Here is a 16,057-nt window from a genome sequence, read left to right as displayed (position 1 = left end):
CCTCCTTTTCAGCTAGAGTACCACACCTTATGTTTAAAGGCTAAGCTCACATTAAAAAAAAAAAAGTTAAATGCCCATATTTTTGCAGGTAAAAAAAAGTGAATTTTTTTTTTTTCTGGAACCTGTAGAGCATTGCTCCTGTGATCAGCAGATCGTGGGTGCAATGTCAAGCTCCTTAAGAATCTCAATATAGCGGTCTGCCCCTACCTTCAGTTACTGGTTCTCAATGAACTATGAGAGCACTCACCAGCTACTACAGTGTGGCAAATAGTAGTTGTAGTTCATTAAGTCACAGAAAGCTGTGAATGAATGAATCGGCTGTGTGAGCAGAGTCTAGATCTTTTTAAAAATGGTAGAGCGGGTGTGGGAAGATGATTTCCCTCCCCCCCCCCCCACCCACACTGTAAGTGGGTGGGGGAATAGAGGTGCTCTTTGCTAACATGTTACACCCTAAATACAAGTGTAATTATCCTTTATCGTGAACATGCAATATGCTGCAGATAAATGTGGTACATTTTGTGATTGCAATGGCGGGTGAAATAAAGCTTTGTTTAATTGTGCAGCATTTATGGGCCATTAGTCAGGAATAGATTTACTTTTGACAGTAGTAGCAGCTCCCAGTCTGTCATTTAAATTTCTACTTTTTCTAGACCTTCAGCCTAACCTCATTCCATTGGCTGGAAAGTTGTCTTCTCACACTGAGAGAGCAAGGGCTAAGATGGAGCACAAATAAAGAGATTTGCATAATAGCTTCCCCCCCCTGATGGGTTATATATAGGCTAATGTCAGATGTGCAGACTGCAAGAGACCACTCCCATTGTTCTATGGAATCAATCACCCAATAGCCCAACCTGTGCAATGTTTGCTTCTTCCTTGCCAAATGAGATTCTACAACATTCCATTACACAATAAGTGGTTGCTTTACCTAAATGGCCTCTTGTTTTAGGTGTGGTGTACAGTTGTGCTTAAAGGTTTACATACCCTGATAGAATTTGTAAAATGTTGGCCATTGCTGCAGCACCACCATTACAAAACTGTCTACTTACTGTAAGCAGAAGCCTCAAAACATCAGGACCAAAATAATTTACAGTGATGAAAGTGAATTTTCTGTTTAAAACCATCAATGTTTTATGCTTAGGGATAGTCCACAAAGCCAATCAAAAGAAACATGCTATCCCTGCTATGAAACATGGAAGTGGATCTCTACTGGTTTAGGGGTGTATAGTGAAAATGAATGGAAAGCATATTATCAGAAAATGGTGGCGGAAAATTTGTATTCAGCCTAGAAGCTGTGTATGGCACATACTTGGACTTTCCAACAGGACCATGACCTAAAAAAAAAAGAAGGCAAACCCAACCTGGCAGTAGCTACAGCAGAAAAAAAAAAGTGAAGGTTCTGGAGTGGCCATCACAATCTCCTGACCTCACCATCATTCAGCCACTTTTGAGGAGATCTCAAACATACAGTTCAAGGTGGACAACCAAAGAAATTACAGAACCTAGAGACTTTTTGCCACAAAATCTTTATTGCATGTGAAAATTAAGGGCTTAAAGGCCAAGTTCAATGTTTGCACTATTATGTCCATATTTAGTGTGTACCCCCCTCAAACCGCCCTCCTCTGACAGTGGCGGAGTTTCTTCACTCCTGCAGCCACATTTAAAATTGATAAGTGTGACTGCCCCTATTCCAAAAATTCAATGCAACTCCTGCCTGAGTAATAGGTAAAAAATGGACAATTTTTTTTTGGGGTGGGAGAACAAGTTAAAATGGAGATATACAGAATACCAAATAGTAATCATATTTTAAAAGTCAAATTACATTGTGTAACACACCAGGATTATTTCACAGTAAGAAGAAATTGGTGCACCACCAGAAGACTATCCGTGATTAAAGTTCCAATTTTGCTGGCATATTTGGGACAGTATTTTCTTTGGCTCAAACACTCTTCTCACAGGAGTAAAAGTTCCAGCGTCTGTCCCTAAAAACACAACACATGATGAATTTGTGTCAAACAATAAGCAACAAATACATCTACCCTTTTTTCCCAATGTGTGGCTGAGTCCATTGAAAGTGTGTGAGCTTAGAAATTCGGGTGGTAAAGACTTCTCCGTGAAAGGTGAAATCCAGGCAGATATAAAACACAAATGAATGCACTTTTGTATTCATTAATCTATGTTTTAATTTAGTGATTTTAATTCAAGCAGCGTAAGTACCTGATTTTGACCTGGTATCTGCCTCTTGCAGTCCCTGTACAGCAGAGCTTAAAATAGAACTCTTTTATTTTAATTTTGGATAGAGGAATGGAGGATTATAACCCCTATATGATTTGCCATCCGTGTCCCATTGGGGAGATCTGAAGTGAGAAAATCTCTGCACATTAAGGGAATTCCTTGGGCACTGCCCAAAATTTTGAATTTTCTTTTACTTTCAATGATAATGGTAAACAGGATAAATAGAGAGGGTGAATCCCCATAACAGACAAATAGAGAGGGTGGATCCCCATAACGGACAAATAGAGAGGGTGAATCCCCATAACTGAGAAAGACAGCAATAAAAATCTAAGAGGTGTTCTAATCCATCTCCATTGTATCCCAAACTAAAAAAATAAGTTTTGGTTATACTTTAATCTGGAAGAATTAAAAAGAGCCATCCAGTTGTGCTGCAGTACTCGTTTGTTAACAAGGAGCAGGCTTACGTCCTAGCAAAAAGGCAGGACATGGGGATTACTAAATGAGAGGTTTTCCTCCAGACTTCCACAGGGACTCAAATGGCCTACACATGAAAACAAATTGATTCTTACAAAGTCACAGTTTTTGTAATACCTATTGGGGCCCCATGACTGCATAGATTGATTTTTTTTTTTTTTTTAGTCTTTAAAGTGGAGTTCCACCCAAAAGTTGAAGATCCGCTTAGCTGCCTCCCCCTTTTTTTTGGGGGGGGAGGGGGGGCGGGTACCTGGTTTTGACAGGTACCCTCTCCCACTTCCGGCTTAGTCACCAGGGTGAGCTGAGCCGAAGGTTCGGCTCCCCTCCTTCCCCCCGCAGGCCTCTGGGACACTTCACAGGTCCCTTCATAGGCTGTGGTCCGTTTACAAACCACAGCATGCTTCTCGGATGCGCACTATGGGATCACCTGTAAAGCGCCAAGGCTTCACCGCCAGTTTCCCTCAATCAAAATAATGGCAGTGCCAGCACCCAATAGCCAACTGAAGAATCGGCTTGGAGTGAGGACACCGCTGGATCCCTAGACAGGCAAATGCCCCAATATTAAAAGTCAGCACATATAGTATTTGTAGCTGCTGACTTTTAATTATTGGGGGGGGGGGGGGGGGGGGTGATTGCATATCCATTTTGTAGCAACTCCTAACAAGAAGCCTTCAATTATGTATAATTGTATTGCATGTTCTGCCTCATTTTATGTTTAAAATTTATTGGAATGAAAAAAAAACTTTATAGCATATCATAAAAAAGTTCATGTTATGAGAAGACCATACATATGTGTATGATACAAATACAGTATATGGTCTTCTAATGATATGAACTTTTTATGATCTGCATATTTTTTAGAGACCCTAGCAATTTCTCAGGATATCCTTGAGATCCACAGAATGGCAACTGAGAGAACCTAGTGCGTTGGCTGTACACTCAATAACTGCTCAGTGGCTCTCATGACTGGAGTTCATCTTAGCAAGAACTGTACTAGGACAAGAAGTTGAGTAAAATACATACTCTCGGTTGTTGTCATGGTAGCTGTGTGCACCGGTCAGGTATGCATTGGGAGGCGCATCCCATCTCAAGTAGGCATCAAAGTCATTGACGTAACCACTCCATTTGCAGTTATGGGTAGCTGGCACTTCTCCTTGGCAGCAAAGGAATTTCCACCTAAAAATTGAAAGATTTTGCCATTGTTCTGGGTCAGGTAAGCATCGTTTTGTAGCAGAGCAAGTCTGCCTAAGCAAATCACACAGAATTAAGTACCTGGTATCAATTTTGTGTTGATGAGCCTGTCTTTGTAAAAATCACTACCCTGACTCTCATAACGGGAAGACGTTGGAATTGTTACGGAAAATGGTTTGGTGTTGACTGTAGCAGAGATGAGGAAGTCCCTGCAGAAAGTTAATCTGCTAAAAGGCTGCGGGCCCAGATAATAATCCAGATTGGGTCCTGAGGGACTGTGCATCAGTTTACAGAGGTGTTTACAAACATCTTTAACCCTTTTCTACTGTGCCCTGGCATTTCCTTAATAGGGACTCTACGCCCAGGGGTTAGGAATGATGGGTGGTAATGTGACCACTGTGATTATCACAGTGGTCACATGATCAGAAGCTGGTCCTGCTGGCTACTGATAGTGGGGTCTGTGTGCTAGAAACATGCAGTGAACATACTCTCAGCACAAAAATATCAGCCACCCAATCAAACGTGCGGCATGTAGGTGTTAAAATCCATGTGGATGGCAACAGGTTAACAACTCCCTTTCGCAGTTGTCCCTTCGTGCCTGAAGACAATTGTTCCTGTCCCAAAGAGTAAACCAGTGTTAAGTTTGAACAACTAATGCCCAGTAGCACTAACCCCAATAATTATGAGTTCCTCCAGGGATGCAACCTGAGCTCCTACTGTACACACTGCCCTTCTACAATTTCTACAAAGTACCCTAGCAACCTTGTGAAGATTGCCAATGATACAGCAGTAGTGGGACTCATCACTATAGTGAAGAGCCCATGCACAGGCAGGAAGAGGAGAATCTGGAAGTCCGCTGTAGTTAATCCTCTTCATTAACATAAAAGTGATAAATGGGGACTTTAGAAAGAACAGCACCACCCCCCTACTCTCTACTTCATGTGTGCAGCTGTTAAAATGATCCCTTGCTTGAAAAACGTGGGGGTGCACATCTCGAAAAACCTCACCTGGATCACCAATACAGCCAGCATAGTGAAGAAGGCCTATAAACGACTTTACTTTTTGAGGAGATGGAAGTGGCTGGCCTTCGTACTTCAGTCCTCATTCTGTTTCACAGGTATGTGAGCATCCTCATGTTTTACCGTTTGGTACAATGATTGCTGTGGTGCAGATAAACAGGTACTGTAGGGGGTGGTAAAAACTGCCCAGAGAATTATCGGCAGCAATAGAATAGAAAGTATAGGAAGATGGTCCTCAATATTATGAGGGACTCTTCCCATCATACCTATGGACGGTTTATCCCCTTACCTTCAGGGCAAAGGTTGCACAGCATTAGGGCTAGATCCACCAAGCTAAGCAACAGCTTTTTATCCCCCAGATGCTGTATATTTATTTTCTGGGCATGCTGCTATATTACTGACCATCCCACTGGTTTTTTTGTGTAGTTGTTGCTCACATTGAACAAGCTAGTCTTAATTCAATATTATCTCAACACATTTATACTTATGGTTATGTATTTACAGTATTTTTGACTTGCTTTTACTTTTGTTCATCAGGACCGTTGAAAAACAATATCGGATTCATATGGTCTTTATATTAGAATGTTTTGGCACATGAATTGATGTTTTAATGAATATTTAGGAATAAGTTATGTCACTTTAGACACTATCTAGCTGCAGTATCATTTTATATGCATATACTGTATATTTTTAGTTCGTTTTTAGCACTGCTCACTATATTACTGCACACTTATTGACTAACAATTTTGAGATTATAAATTTGCACTCTATGCAGAAGCATTGTGACATTTGGGTTGGAATTGCTTTTTGAACACTAATGGAGAGGTGTTGACCATTTTTTGACGATTATGAATATGTACATTATGTTGGGAAGTTCTTTTGTATGTGAATTAAAGCATATCTATGGTCAAAATGTAAAATCATATATTTATTTCCACATTGTAGTTCAACTATTTTTAGCCTTCACTCAATCTATACAATCTTGAAGTTTGTAAATTTGCTTTGTGAAGATCCCCATACATTTACTTTCTTGATGTTACATAGTTAGTCTGGCAGAGAAACCCCCCAAAAAGTCCATCCAGATCAACCATTAAAAAAAAAAAATGTATAATCCTATACCCACAGTTGATCCAGAGGAAGGCAAAAAACCCAGCAAAGCATGATCCAATTTGTTCCTGCAGAGAAAAAAAAATTCTTCCTGATCCACCGAGAGGCAATCGGATATTCCCTGGATCAACTTTACCTATAAATGTTAGTAACCAGTTATATTCTGTGTATCTCTATGCCCTGTAAGTACTGCAGTGTCACAGAATTCACAGAGCCTGCCTTCTGAACTACAGAGGAGTTTCAGGAGGCGGAGTCTGTATGGGAATTGCTGCAAGGCATGCAGGGAATCTGGAAAGTCATGAAAAGAGATGATAAGCAGACAGGCAGAACTCAGAACATGAAGATTTTTCAAATAAGCTTCTATTAGATATAAAAAAAAAAAGCTATTGTTTGTATTATTACAATGAAGATGCTATAAAATGAAAATGAGTGCTGTGACCAGAGAGCTCCTTATGTTTTTTTATGAATAATTTAAGTCACTTTAGGTACCTTCTAGCTGCAGTATCACTTTATATTTACGTATATTTTTAGGTCGTTTTTAGCCCTGAATATCACTATATTTTACATTTTCGCTGTAATACAGCTACTCTAGAGATAGGAATTTACTGGTAGAAGTAGCGCTTTGTGTACATTTACAAAATCACATTTACTTATGTACAGTTAGGTTTCGCCCTCTATACTCCACCGAAACTGCAATACTAAAACTCTCTAATGACCTACTAACTGCAAAAACCAACGGCCACTATTCAATACTCCTACTACTCGACCTCTCCATGGCTTTTGACACGGTTGACCATCCCCTCCATCTCAAAAAACTACACTCTTGGCCTCAGCGACTCCGCTTTCTCCTGGTTCTCCTCCTATCTATCGCAGCGGTCCTTCAGTGTTACCTATAACGCTGCCACCTCCTCCTCACTCTCTGTAGGGGTCCTTCAAGGTTCTGTCCTAGGACTCCTTCTCTTTTCCATCTACACCTCCTCCCTTGGTCACTTGATAAACTCCCAGAGCTTCAATTACCATCTCTATGCTGATGACACGCAAATCTACCTGTCTACCCCTCACCTCACCCCTTCAGTTTCCACCTGCATTGCTAGCCTACTAAGCGACATATCGGCTTGGATGTCACGCCACTTCCTCAAACTCAACCTTTCCAAAACTGAGCTCCTGGTATTCCCCCCAGCCCCACTGACTTCACCATAAATATCGCTAACACCATCCTCAGTCCATCCCCTCATGCCAGGGTACTAGGTGTAATCCTAGACTCCCATCTGTCCTTCCAGCCCTAGATCCAATCGCTGACAAAATCATGTAGACTTCACCTCCGCAACATCTCCAAGATATGACCGTTCCTAAACCACTAAGCAACTTATCCACTCCCTTGTTATATCACGCCTCGACTACTGTAACTCCCTCCTCATTGTCCTACCTCATCGTAGACTATCCCCCCTCCAGTCTATTATGAACACCGCCGCCAGACTCATCCACCTCACTAACCGTTCTGTATCCGCCACCCCTCTCTGCCAATCCCTCCACTGGGTCCGAGTTGCCCAACGGATAAAATTCAAAACACTAACAATTGACATATAAAGCCATCCACAACACTGCCCCAATTTACTTAACCAATCTTATCTCTAAATATCACCCTAACCGTACACTGCACTCCGCTCCTCGCAAGACCTCTTACTCTCTAGCTCCCTTATCTCCTCCTCCCATGCTAGTCTCCAAGACTTCTCTGGGGCGCCACCCATCCTCTTGAACTCCCTACCCCAATCTATCAGACTTTCACCTACTCTACTTGCCTTTAGGCGATCACTGAAAACCTCTCTTCAGGGAAGCGTATCCCGCCCTCTGCTAATTCTGGAATCCTCTACTCTTCCAACCACTCCATCCCGCACAGTTACTACCTACTGTACCATTCACCCCTCCCTCCTAGATTGTAAGCTCCAAGGAGCAGGGCCCTCAAATCCCTCTTGTATTGAACTGTATTGTTACTGTATTGTCTCCCACTATAATGTAAAGCGCTGAGCAAACCGTTGGCGCTATATAAATCCTGTATAATAATAATATATATTTGGACACAGGCACAATTTTAGTTTTTTTCAGGTATTTACCAAAACATATTCAAGCTATAGTTATATAATGGATATGGGCTGAAAGTGCACACTCTCAGGTTTAATTTGAGGGCATGTACATCCAAATTGGAGGAAGGGTTTAGGAATTACAGCTCTTAAGAGTAGCCATCCCCCTTTTTCAAGGGACCAAAAGTAATTGGACAATTGAATATAATCATAAATAAAATGTTAATTTTGAATATTTTGTTGATAATCCTTTACTGGCAATGACTGCCTGAAGTGTGGAACCCAAGGACATTACCAAGGACTGGGTGTCCAATTACTTTTGGTCCCTTGAAAAAGGGGGGATGGCTACTCTTAAGAGCTGTAATTCCTAAAGCCTTCCTCCAATGTGGATGTACATGCCCTCAAATTAAACCTGACAGTGCCCACTTTCAGCCCATTTCCATTATATAACTATAGCTTGAATATGTTTTGGTAAACACCTGAAAAAACTAAAATTGTGCCTGTGTCTAAATAAATATGGACCTAACTGTATATAAAATGATTTTGGGATGACAATAAAAATTTCCTCATTTACTATTGTGATTCACCTTCTATCTTCCTTCTTGTTATCATGGAAGCTCTCTATGCCCGTTATGACAGAGCCAAATGGGCAGATGAAAGTGAACTCTTGGTCAAAATCATTGACATATCCCGTCCACGAACAAGAAACTTCAGTGCTGAAAGTGTTCTGACAGCTGAAATCCCAAACACGGTCTTCTCGGGAATTGTCATGTATGCTGGGAGATGATATAAAAAGTCAATTAATGATCCTTCCATATATGCAAACACTAGTAAGATTAAAAAAAGTTTGTTATGTGCTGTCCGGGCCCTATGTGCACTGGATGTTTAACCAGACCCACTTTTGACAGCCTGTCAAACTCTATGAGATAAATACCAACACCTCCTGAACCCGAGTGTGGTGGTTTAATGCCAATATTCACTATGTATTCAGTTCACAACTGAAGATATAAATGCACAGTACCTTGCTGCCCTCTCCAGACTGGGGATGTCTCAGAGTCAAGCAACAAAAAAGAAAAGAAGAAAAATTCCCAGCTCTAACTTGCCAGCCAGCCTGCAAACAAACCGAATTAACCTGTCTAACAGTATGCGTTAAAAACAGGGGTTTAGTTAGCACACATTTGCAAATACATGCATAAGCTACAGAGCTTCGTCATGGCACCCCAGTATTCTGTAGTTCCTAACTCTCCAATTTTAAGAGTCCCCATAGTAGAGGCACATGTATTTAATGGACAGACCAAGGGCAGATGGACCTGAGGGAGCCCACCCTTACTTAAAAGCTATAGGAGTGCACTGGACACCCAGAATGTAGCACAATGGCAGCTAAGGTGTCCAGTGCGCCCCCTCGATCAACAATTCAACAGTACAAAAAATGGCCACTGCTCCAGTCTATAACAGGCCTTCACAGCAAGGAACACATGGAAGGGCGACACATGTCAACCAACAAAAAAGAAAAATTCCGAGCTCTAACTTGCCAGCCAGCCTGCAAATAAACCAAATAACCTGTCTAACAGTATGCGTTAAAAACAGGGGTTTAGTTACCACATATTTGCAAACACATGCGTAAGCTACAGAGCCTTGTCACAGCACCCCAGTATTCTACAGAATACTGGGGTGCCGTGACGAGCTTCTGTAGCTTACGCATGTGTTTGCAAATGTGTGCTAACTAAACCCCTGTTTTTAACGCATTAATCTGGTTTGTTTGCAGGCTGGCAAGTTAGAGCTCAGAATTTTTCTCTTTTTTGTTGCTTGACATGCGTCGCCCTTCCATGTGCTCCTTGCTGTGAAGGCCAGCTATAGACTGGGGCAGTGGCCATTTTTTGTACTGATGTCTCAAAGAGAACTGAAAAACACAAAAGAAAGAGGATGCACCAGCCTAGTGCATTATCTCTAAAACCATTTATTAAAAGAAAAGTCATATCTGACAATGCATATCATAGTGACACAATCCGTTCATCCACTCCATGTGCTCCTGAGCCTAGGAGGACATCACCTCGGATCCAAATGGCTTACTCATTTCAAGGGCAGTACCTTCTTCTACAGAGCCAAACCTTTTTCGGATCCTGATATATAAGGACAAGTGGTAAGGATCTGAAAATGTTTGGCTCTGAGGAAGAAGGTACTGCCCTTGAAATGTGTAAGCCATTTGGATCCGAGGTGATGTCCTCCCAAGCCTAGGACCACGTGGAGTGTACAAACCGATCGTGCCACTATGATATGCGTTGTCAGATATAACGTCTGAGAGTATTTACTTAATAAATGGTTTTAGAGATAGAGTGCGCTCCAGTCTAGTGCACTCTTTCTTTGTGTTTTTCAAACTCTATGGGAGTCTGACAGTTGCTGCAGTTTGATGGTACACTTACAGTAGCTGTACGAATCTTTAGGGCAGCACGTGCCCAAGGACTGAAACTGAAACACATTCTCCTGTGAATCTGGCACAAATCCTCTCTGAGGACCCAGCTGCACTTGTAGGAACTTTTAGGCTCCATTCAGACTTATGTGACTTATTATGCAACTTTGGACACAAAGCCATTCAAATCTACGCAACCTAAAGTCACAAAGACTTTAAAAAGGTTCCTGAACTGCTTTGATGCAACTTGAGTGCCATAGACTGAAATGTAAACTCAAACATCGCATCCACATCCAATAAAAGCAATAGTCAAAGTCAACAGTGAAAGTCGCATCGAAGTGTGAATGAAGCCGCAAGAAACACTTTGACCAGAAGCAACTAAAGATTGATACTGTGTGTAAAAAGACCTAAAAGACTCATTTGCACAGGCACTCAGCCCGTATAGTGTGAAGAGCTGTGTGTTTGTTTTGTGCTGGCAGTGAGTTGTGTACAGGCGGCTCATATTAGTGAATGGGCCTAGCTCAACAGTTTTACGGCCTCACCCGCACAGAAAAGTTTGACAGCGGTGCAGGGATAGTTGTACGGACCTGGAAGCACTGGCTTTGCATCGGGGAAGGGGGGTGGCGGCATGCACCTATCCCTGTGTACCTGTCAAACTTGTCTGTGCTGGTGAGCCTGTACATCCAATGTTGTTCCATTCACCAATATAGACTGTCTGCACACATTTCGCTGCAACTAAAAAATGAAAATACAGCTTTTCACACTATATGGAACTGAACATCCATGTAAATGAGTCCTTAGAGTTCCTATCATTAAACTCCCACTTGGAATAAATGAATAAAGAGCTGCATAAATTGATGGCGCTAAAAGTACCTGTAATAAATAAACAATATTAATCTAAACCTCCATGAGAATTCCTACATGTTGAAATAAAAGACTTTTCTTACCTGATGACCATACTGATGCTCTGGTGGCTCTGACACTGATAATTGAGAAATTGGTCATAATCATTAACCCATCGTTCTGAAGGAAAGAAACAGAATCCCACATTATTAACATGATCAAACTAAACTATGGCTGATAGTGTACAGCCCTGGCCAAACGTTTTCAGAATGACACAAATATTAACTTTCACAAAGTCAGCTGCTTCAGTGTTTTTAGATCGTTTTGTTAAATGTTACTATGATATACTGAAGTATAATTACAAGCATTTCATGAGTGTCAAAGGCTTTTATTGACAATTACATTAAGTTTATGGAAAGAGTCGATATTTGCAGTGATGACCCTTCTTTTTTAAGACCTCTGCAATTCACCCCGACATGCTGTCAATCAACTTCTGGGCCACATCCTGACTGATGGCAGCCCATTCTTGCATAATATCAATTTAAAGGTGCAGCGCTAAAACATAATGTGCAGCATAATACGTAATGAATAGCACAGGAAAATAATTAAGTGCTAAATGAGATGTCACCAAGTGGTGAGCTTAGTGAATAAATGCCCCAAATGAAACAGCCCACGTGAGGATCCTGTGTGATCCCGATAAGCATGCGTGGAAATCTGATCCGGGGTGGCAGATGATAAATCCGATATGAATAAATTGCGCACTCACCAGAAGTGCGTAAATACACGCATTTGAGATGTAGCCTGTCTCATCAGGTATTACTCAGGTCATCCGCTTCCCTGGTCAGGTCAGGTTCCTGTACACCTTCTGGTCACATCTGAAGAGGGTGCTCAGGGGTCCTTGATTTGTATCACCATCTGGGGTCACCTTTAAAGCGGCCCTCACAAAGAGAGGCCAATAAGGGACACCACATAGCGTGATACTGTAGGGAACTTTATTCCATCAAAGACAGGTGCAAAAACAATAGTGAAATAAAATAAAGGACACTGACCATATAGTACTCAGGATGGCCACCAGCGGTGGCTAGACGTCAAGTTGCTGTAGCCCCCCTGACGAGTTTCGTGCTATGCACTTAGTCAAGCCCTTCACCCTATGACTAAGTGCATAGCACGAAACTGCACATTATGTTTTAGCGCTGCACTCTTAAATTGATATACTCTTTGGAAGGTTTTGTTTGGTTGCCTTTTTGGTGTTCCAGCGGCTGTTTTCTTCTAAGGTAGCGCTCGCTTAAATATCCTTTATCATTCTTGCATAATCAGTGTTTGGAGTTTGTTAGAATTTGTGGGGGTTTTTTGTTCACCCGCATCTTGAGGATTGATCACAAGTTCCCAATGAGATTAAGGTCTGGGGAGTTTCCTGGCCATGGTCCCAAAATTTCGAAGTTTTGTTCCCCAGGCCACTTAGTTATCACTTTTGCCTTATGGCAAGGTACTCCATCATGCTGGAAAAGGCATCGTTCGTCACCAAACTGTTCTTGGATGGTTGGGAAAAATTGTGCTTGGAGGTTGTTTTTGTACCATTCTTTATTCATGGCTGCGTTCTTAGGCAAAATTGTGAGTGAGCCCATTCCCTTGGCTGGGGAGCAATCCCACACATGAATGGTCTCAGGATGCTTTACTGTTGGCATGACACAGGACTGATGGTAGCGCTCACCTATTATTCTCTGTTTTTTTCAGGATGCCCAAAATAATCGGAAAGGGGATTCATCAGAAAAGTCCAATCCCTGTACCTTTTGCAGAATATCAGTCTGTCCCTGATGTTTTTGCTGGAGAGAAGTGACTTCTTTGCTGCCCTTCTTGACACCAGGTCATCCTCCAAAAGTCTTCGCCTTACTGTTCATGCAGATGCACTCACACCTGCCTGCTGCCATTCCTGAGCAAGCTCTGCACTGGTGGTGCCCCGATCCCGCAGATGAATCAACTTTAGGAGACGGTCCTGGCACTTGCTGGACTTCCTGGGAGCCCTGAAACCTTCACAACAATGGAACCTCTCTCCTTGTTAATGATCCAATTGGTTGATTTAGGTGCAATATTAGTGGCAGCAATATTCTCGTCTGTGAATCCCTTTTTGTGCAAAGCAATGATGACTGCATGTGTTTTCTTGCAGGTAAATTAATACTTACGTCATCCTCAAAACTTTTGACCAGGGCTGTATAAAATTGTTCAGTATTTCACTTCTGAAGAGCATGTATGAAACAACTGTTAGTAGAGATATAAGTATGGCAAAGTGTAATTTCTTCAGTGTTGGCACATGAAAATATATAATAAAATATTCACAAAAATGTGAGGGGTGTACTCACTTCTGTGAGATTATATACATACATACTTACATCCATACACACCCCCTGACAATTGTCCAGAATCACCTATTTAATGAATAAATCCCATTTGTGACATCTAAAGGCTAGGCAGGTAAAAAAAAAAAGGTTACATGTTGCAGTGATAATACCTGTACTGAATCTGCATGGACTTAAATACAGGCTGGAACAACTTGGAAAGGAAAACAGGGGTAAAGGATCTGGGATTCACACCCCACCATCATTTTCTTACCACTCTTTGCAGAAGTTCTGTGATCCTGGCTTTCCAACCAGGTGTAGGGTCACTCAGTGGGAGATCTTTCCCATCTCCCAGGCCGGCACTGTGAAAGAGAAGTGTGGAAGCACTTCTCTTATGGCAGAGCCAGTCAGAGGGAGATCTTTCCCATTTCCCCCCCGGCACACAATGCGATAATGCTAGTCTTGCAAAAAAAAAAAAAAAAAGTTTGCTATGGACAAGACCACTGACCTCAAGTCAAGCAAAAAACAAAATAATATAAAAATGTATATATACACATTTTAAATATGCCCCTGTAGAAAAATGCTTAAAGTGGAACTTCACTCTCTCAATCAACATTGAATATTTTTAATCTTTATGATGCTAGCTTTCATAAATAGATAGGAAAGCAGATCATATTTGCTTGTTTTACTTTTTTTTTTTTTTTTAACATTTCTTCAGTTACTTCCTGGTTTCCATGGCTAGGCAAATGATGTCATACATCCCAGCAGTCTTCAGGAGGGTTCTCAGCTCAGCCAATGCCTTAGCTAAGGGCAGATGGATGCCAGGAAGTAAATACTATATGAATCATCTGCCCTTATTCAAGATGGCCACGACCAGAAATGCTAGGGGGTGTTTTTAAAAATTATTTCTCAGCAAATTAAAGCAAGGAGACATGGATGGATGGGGCAGTTTGCTTTGAATATTAACAATGAAATAAATAGCATTTTTGGTTTGTGGTGCTCAGTTGCAGTGCAGCTCCACTTTAAATACTTTTAGAAATATATATGTTGATGTAAAAACCTTCTTCTACATATTTGCCCATTACATATGCAGGCTCTGCTTCCTGCTCTGCAGTACTACACTATGGCTGTGCTTTACTGATCTTTCCCACAATGGAAGTTGGCCCTCTCTATGACAACAATACACTCCTTGCCAGGGGCGGACTGACCATTTGGAAACTCGGGCACTGCCCGAGGGCCCGGGGTCAGTAGGGGGCCCCATGAGATGCCCCTGGTACCTTTTTCATAGGCTTTTTTGAGTTTGGCCAAGAACACAGGGGCCCCATGATCCCCTATTGCCCGGGGGCCCCATGAGTTGTCAGTCTGCCCCTGCTCCTTGCGTGATCATTGTCTTACCTCAGCAGCTGTTAAGCAGTCAGGCAGAGTTAGTGTAGCAGTGAATCTACTTATAATAATATAATATATTAAAAAGCAAGCACATAAAAAATGGGAAAGCAATCAAAAATTAAAAGGGGAACTAAACCCAAGAACAAATATATTATAAGTTGCAGCTTACTGTGTATTTACCTGTTGATCCTTTAAGTTTCCTTATCGTTTCTTAAGACCTGAACAGACAGGAAAAATAATCTGATCTTGCCTCTGTCAAACTAATAACCCCAAGAATTCTCATGTAATGTAGATGAACAAAAGCAGACAAGTTTGAAATGTTATTTGCAGTATTACCTGGTGAAAATAAGGGGGAAAAAAGCCTGAAAAAACGAATTCAGCCACCACACCTAAGGATTGATATGCTGCATTATATTACATTTTTGTTTTTGGGTTTAGATATGCTTTAGGGAAAATACAGCACTTATAACTGAAATACACACTGGCTGAAAGCAATTATATTGTCCCGAAAAGTTACCTTGAGTTGCAGCCATTGCCGCAGTGACACACAGCAGGAGGGCTAGGACCACCATCATGACTTTAATTTTGGAGATGTCTTGATAGACAGTTGCTGGAATTTGGAGCACCTGCTATTTTCAAGTTCGGCTGGTTTATAAGCATTGCTGAGAAGTTTTCTTACACATTAACCACCTGTTCTTCAGATATCGCTGCTAATAACAGGATTAGGCCAGAAGTGAAGGTCAAATATAACGTGATTATCAATATGGCCCTATGTTTACACATTAAAAAGAGTGTGACTTTTAACTGAGCTGCAAAGAAGGTGGCTGATGTCAGTTTCAGGTCATAAACTTTTAGGGGCCACGTGCACCAGTCTGGTCTGCTGCGATCCAGTGTTTAGTCTATTGAAATACAATTTGTTAACATGTGTACAGAAACATATGACAAAGGGCTGCAGGTCTGAAGGGACCCTTACATGTTTGTAGATGG

General features: G+C 41.5%; 1 protein-coding gene across 1 annotated transcript; it reads right to left on the bottom strand.

Moving 5' to 3' along the window:
- Positions 1–1,507: 1,507 nt before the first annotated feature.
- Positions 1,508–15,728, bottom strand: LOC149459730 (hemagglutinin/amebocyte aggregation factor-like). The gene is made up of 5 exons (XM_089680709.1): positions 15,588–15,728; positions 11,456–11,531; positions 8,689–8,877; positions 3,730–3,882; positions 1,508–1,979 (listed from the first exon to the last, which is right to left on the bottom strand). Exons 1-5 carry the CDS (start codon positions 15,643–15,645, stop codon positions 1,937–1,939), a joined length of 519 nt encoding a protein of 172 aa, XP_089536835.1. The 5' UTR covers positions 15,646–15,728; the 3' UTR covers positions 1,508–1,936.
- Positions 15,729–16,057: the final 329 nt, after the last annotated feature.

The sequence above is a fragment of the Staurois parvus genome, unplaced genomic scaffold (genome assembly GCF_062004578.1).
Source record: "Staurois parvus isolate SC_StPar_1 unplaced genomic scaffold, SC_StPar_1.0 ptg000249l, whole genome shotgun sequence".
Taxonomy (NCBI): domain Eukaryota; kingdom Metazoa; phylum Chordata; class Amphibia; order Anura; family Ranidae; genus Staurois; species Staurois parvus.
Note: the sequence above shows the minus strand (reverse complement) of the source record. Positions and strands in the feature narration are given on the sequence as shown.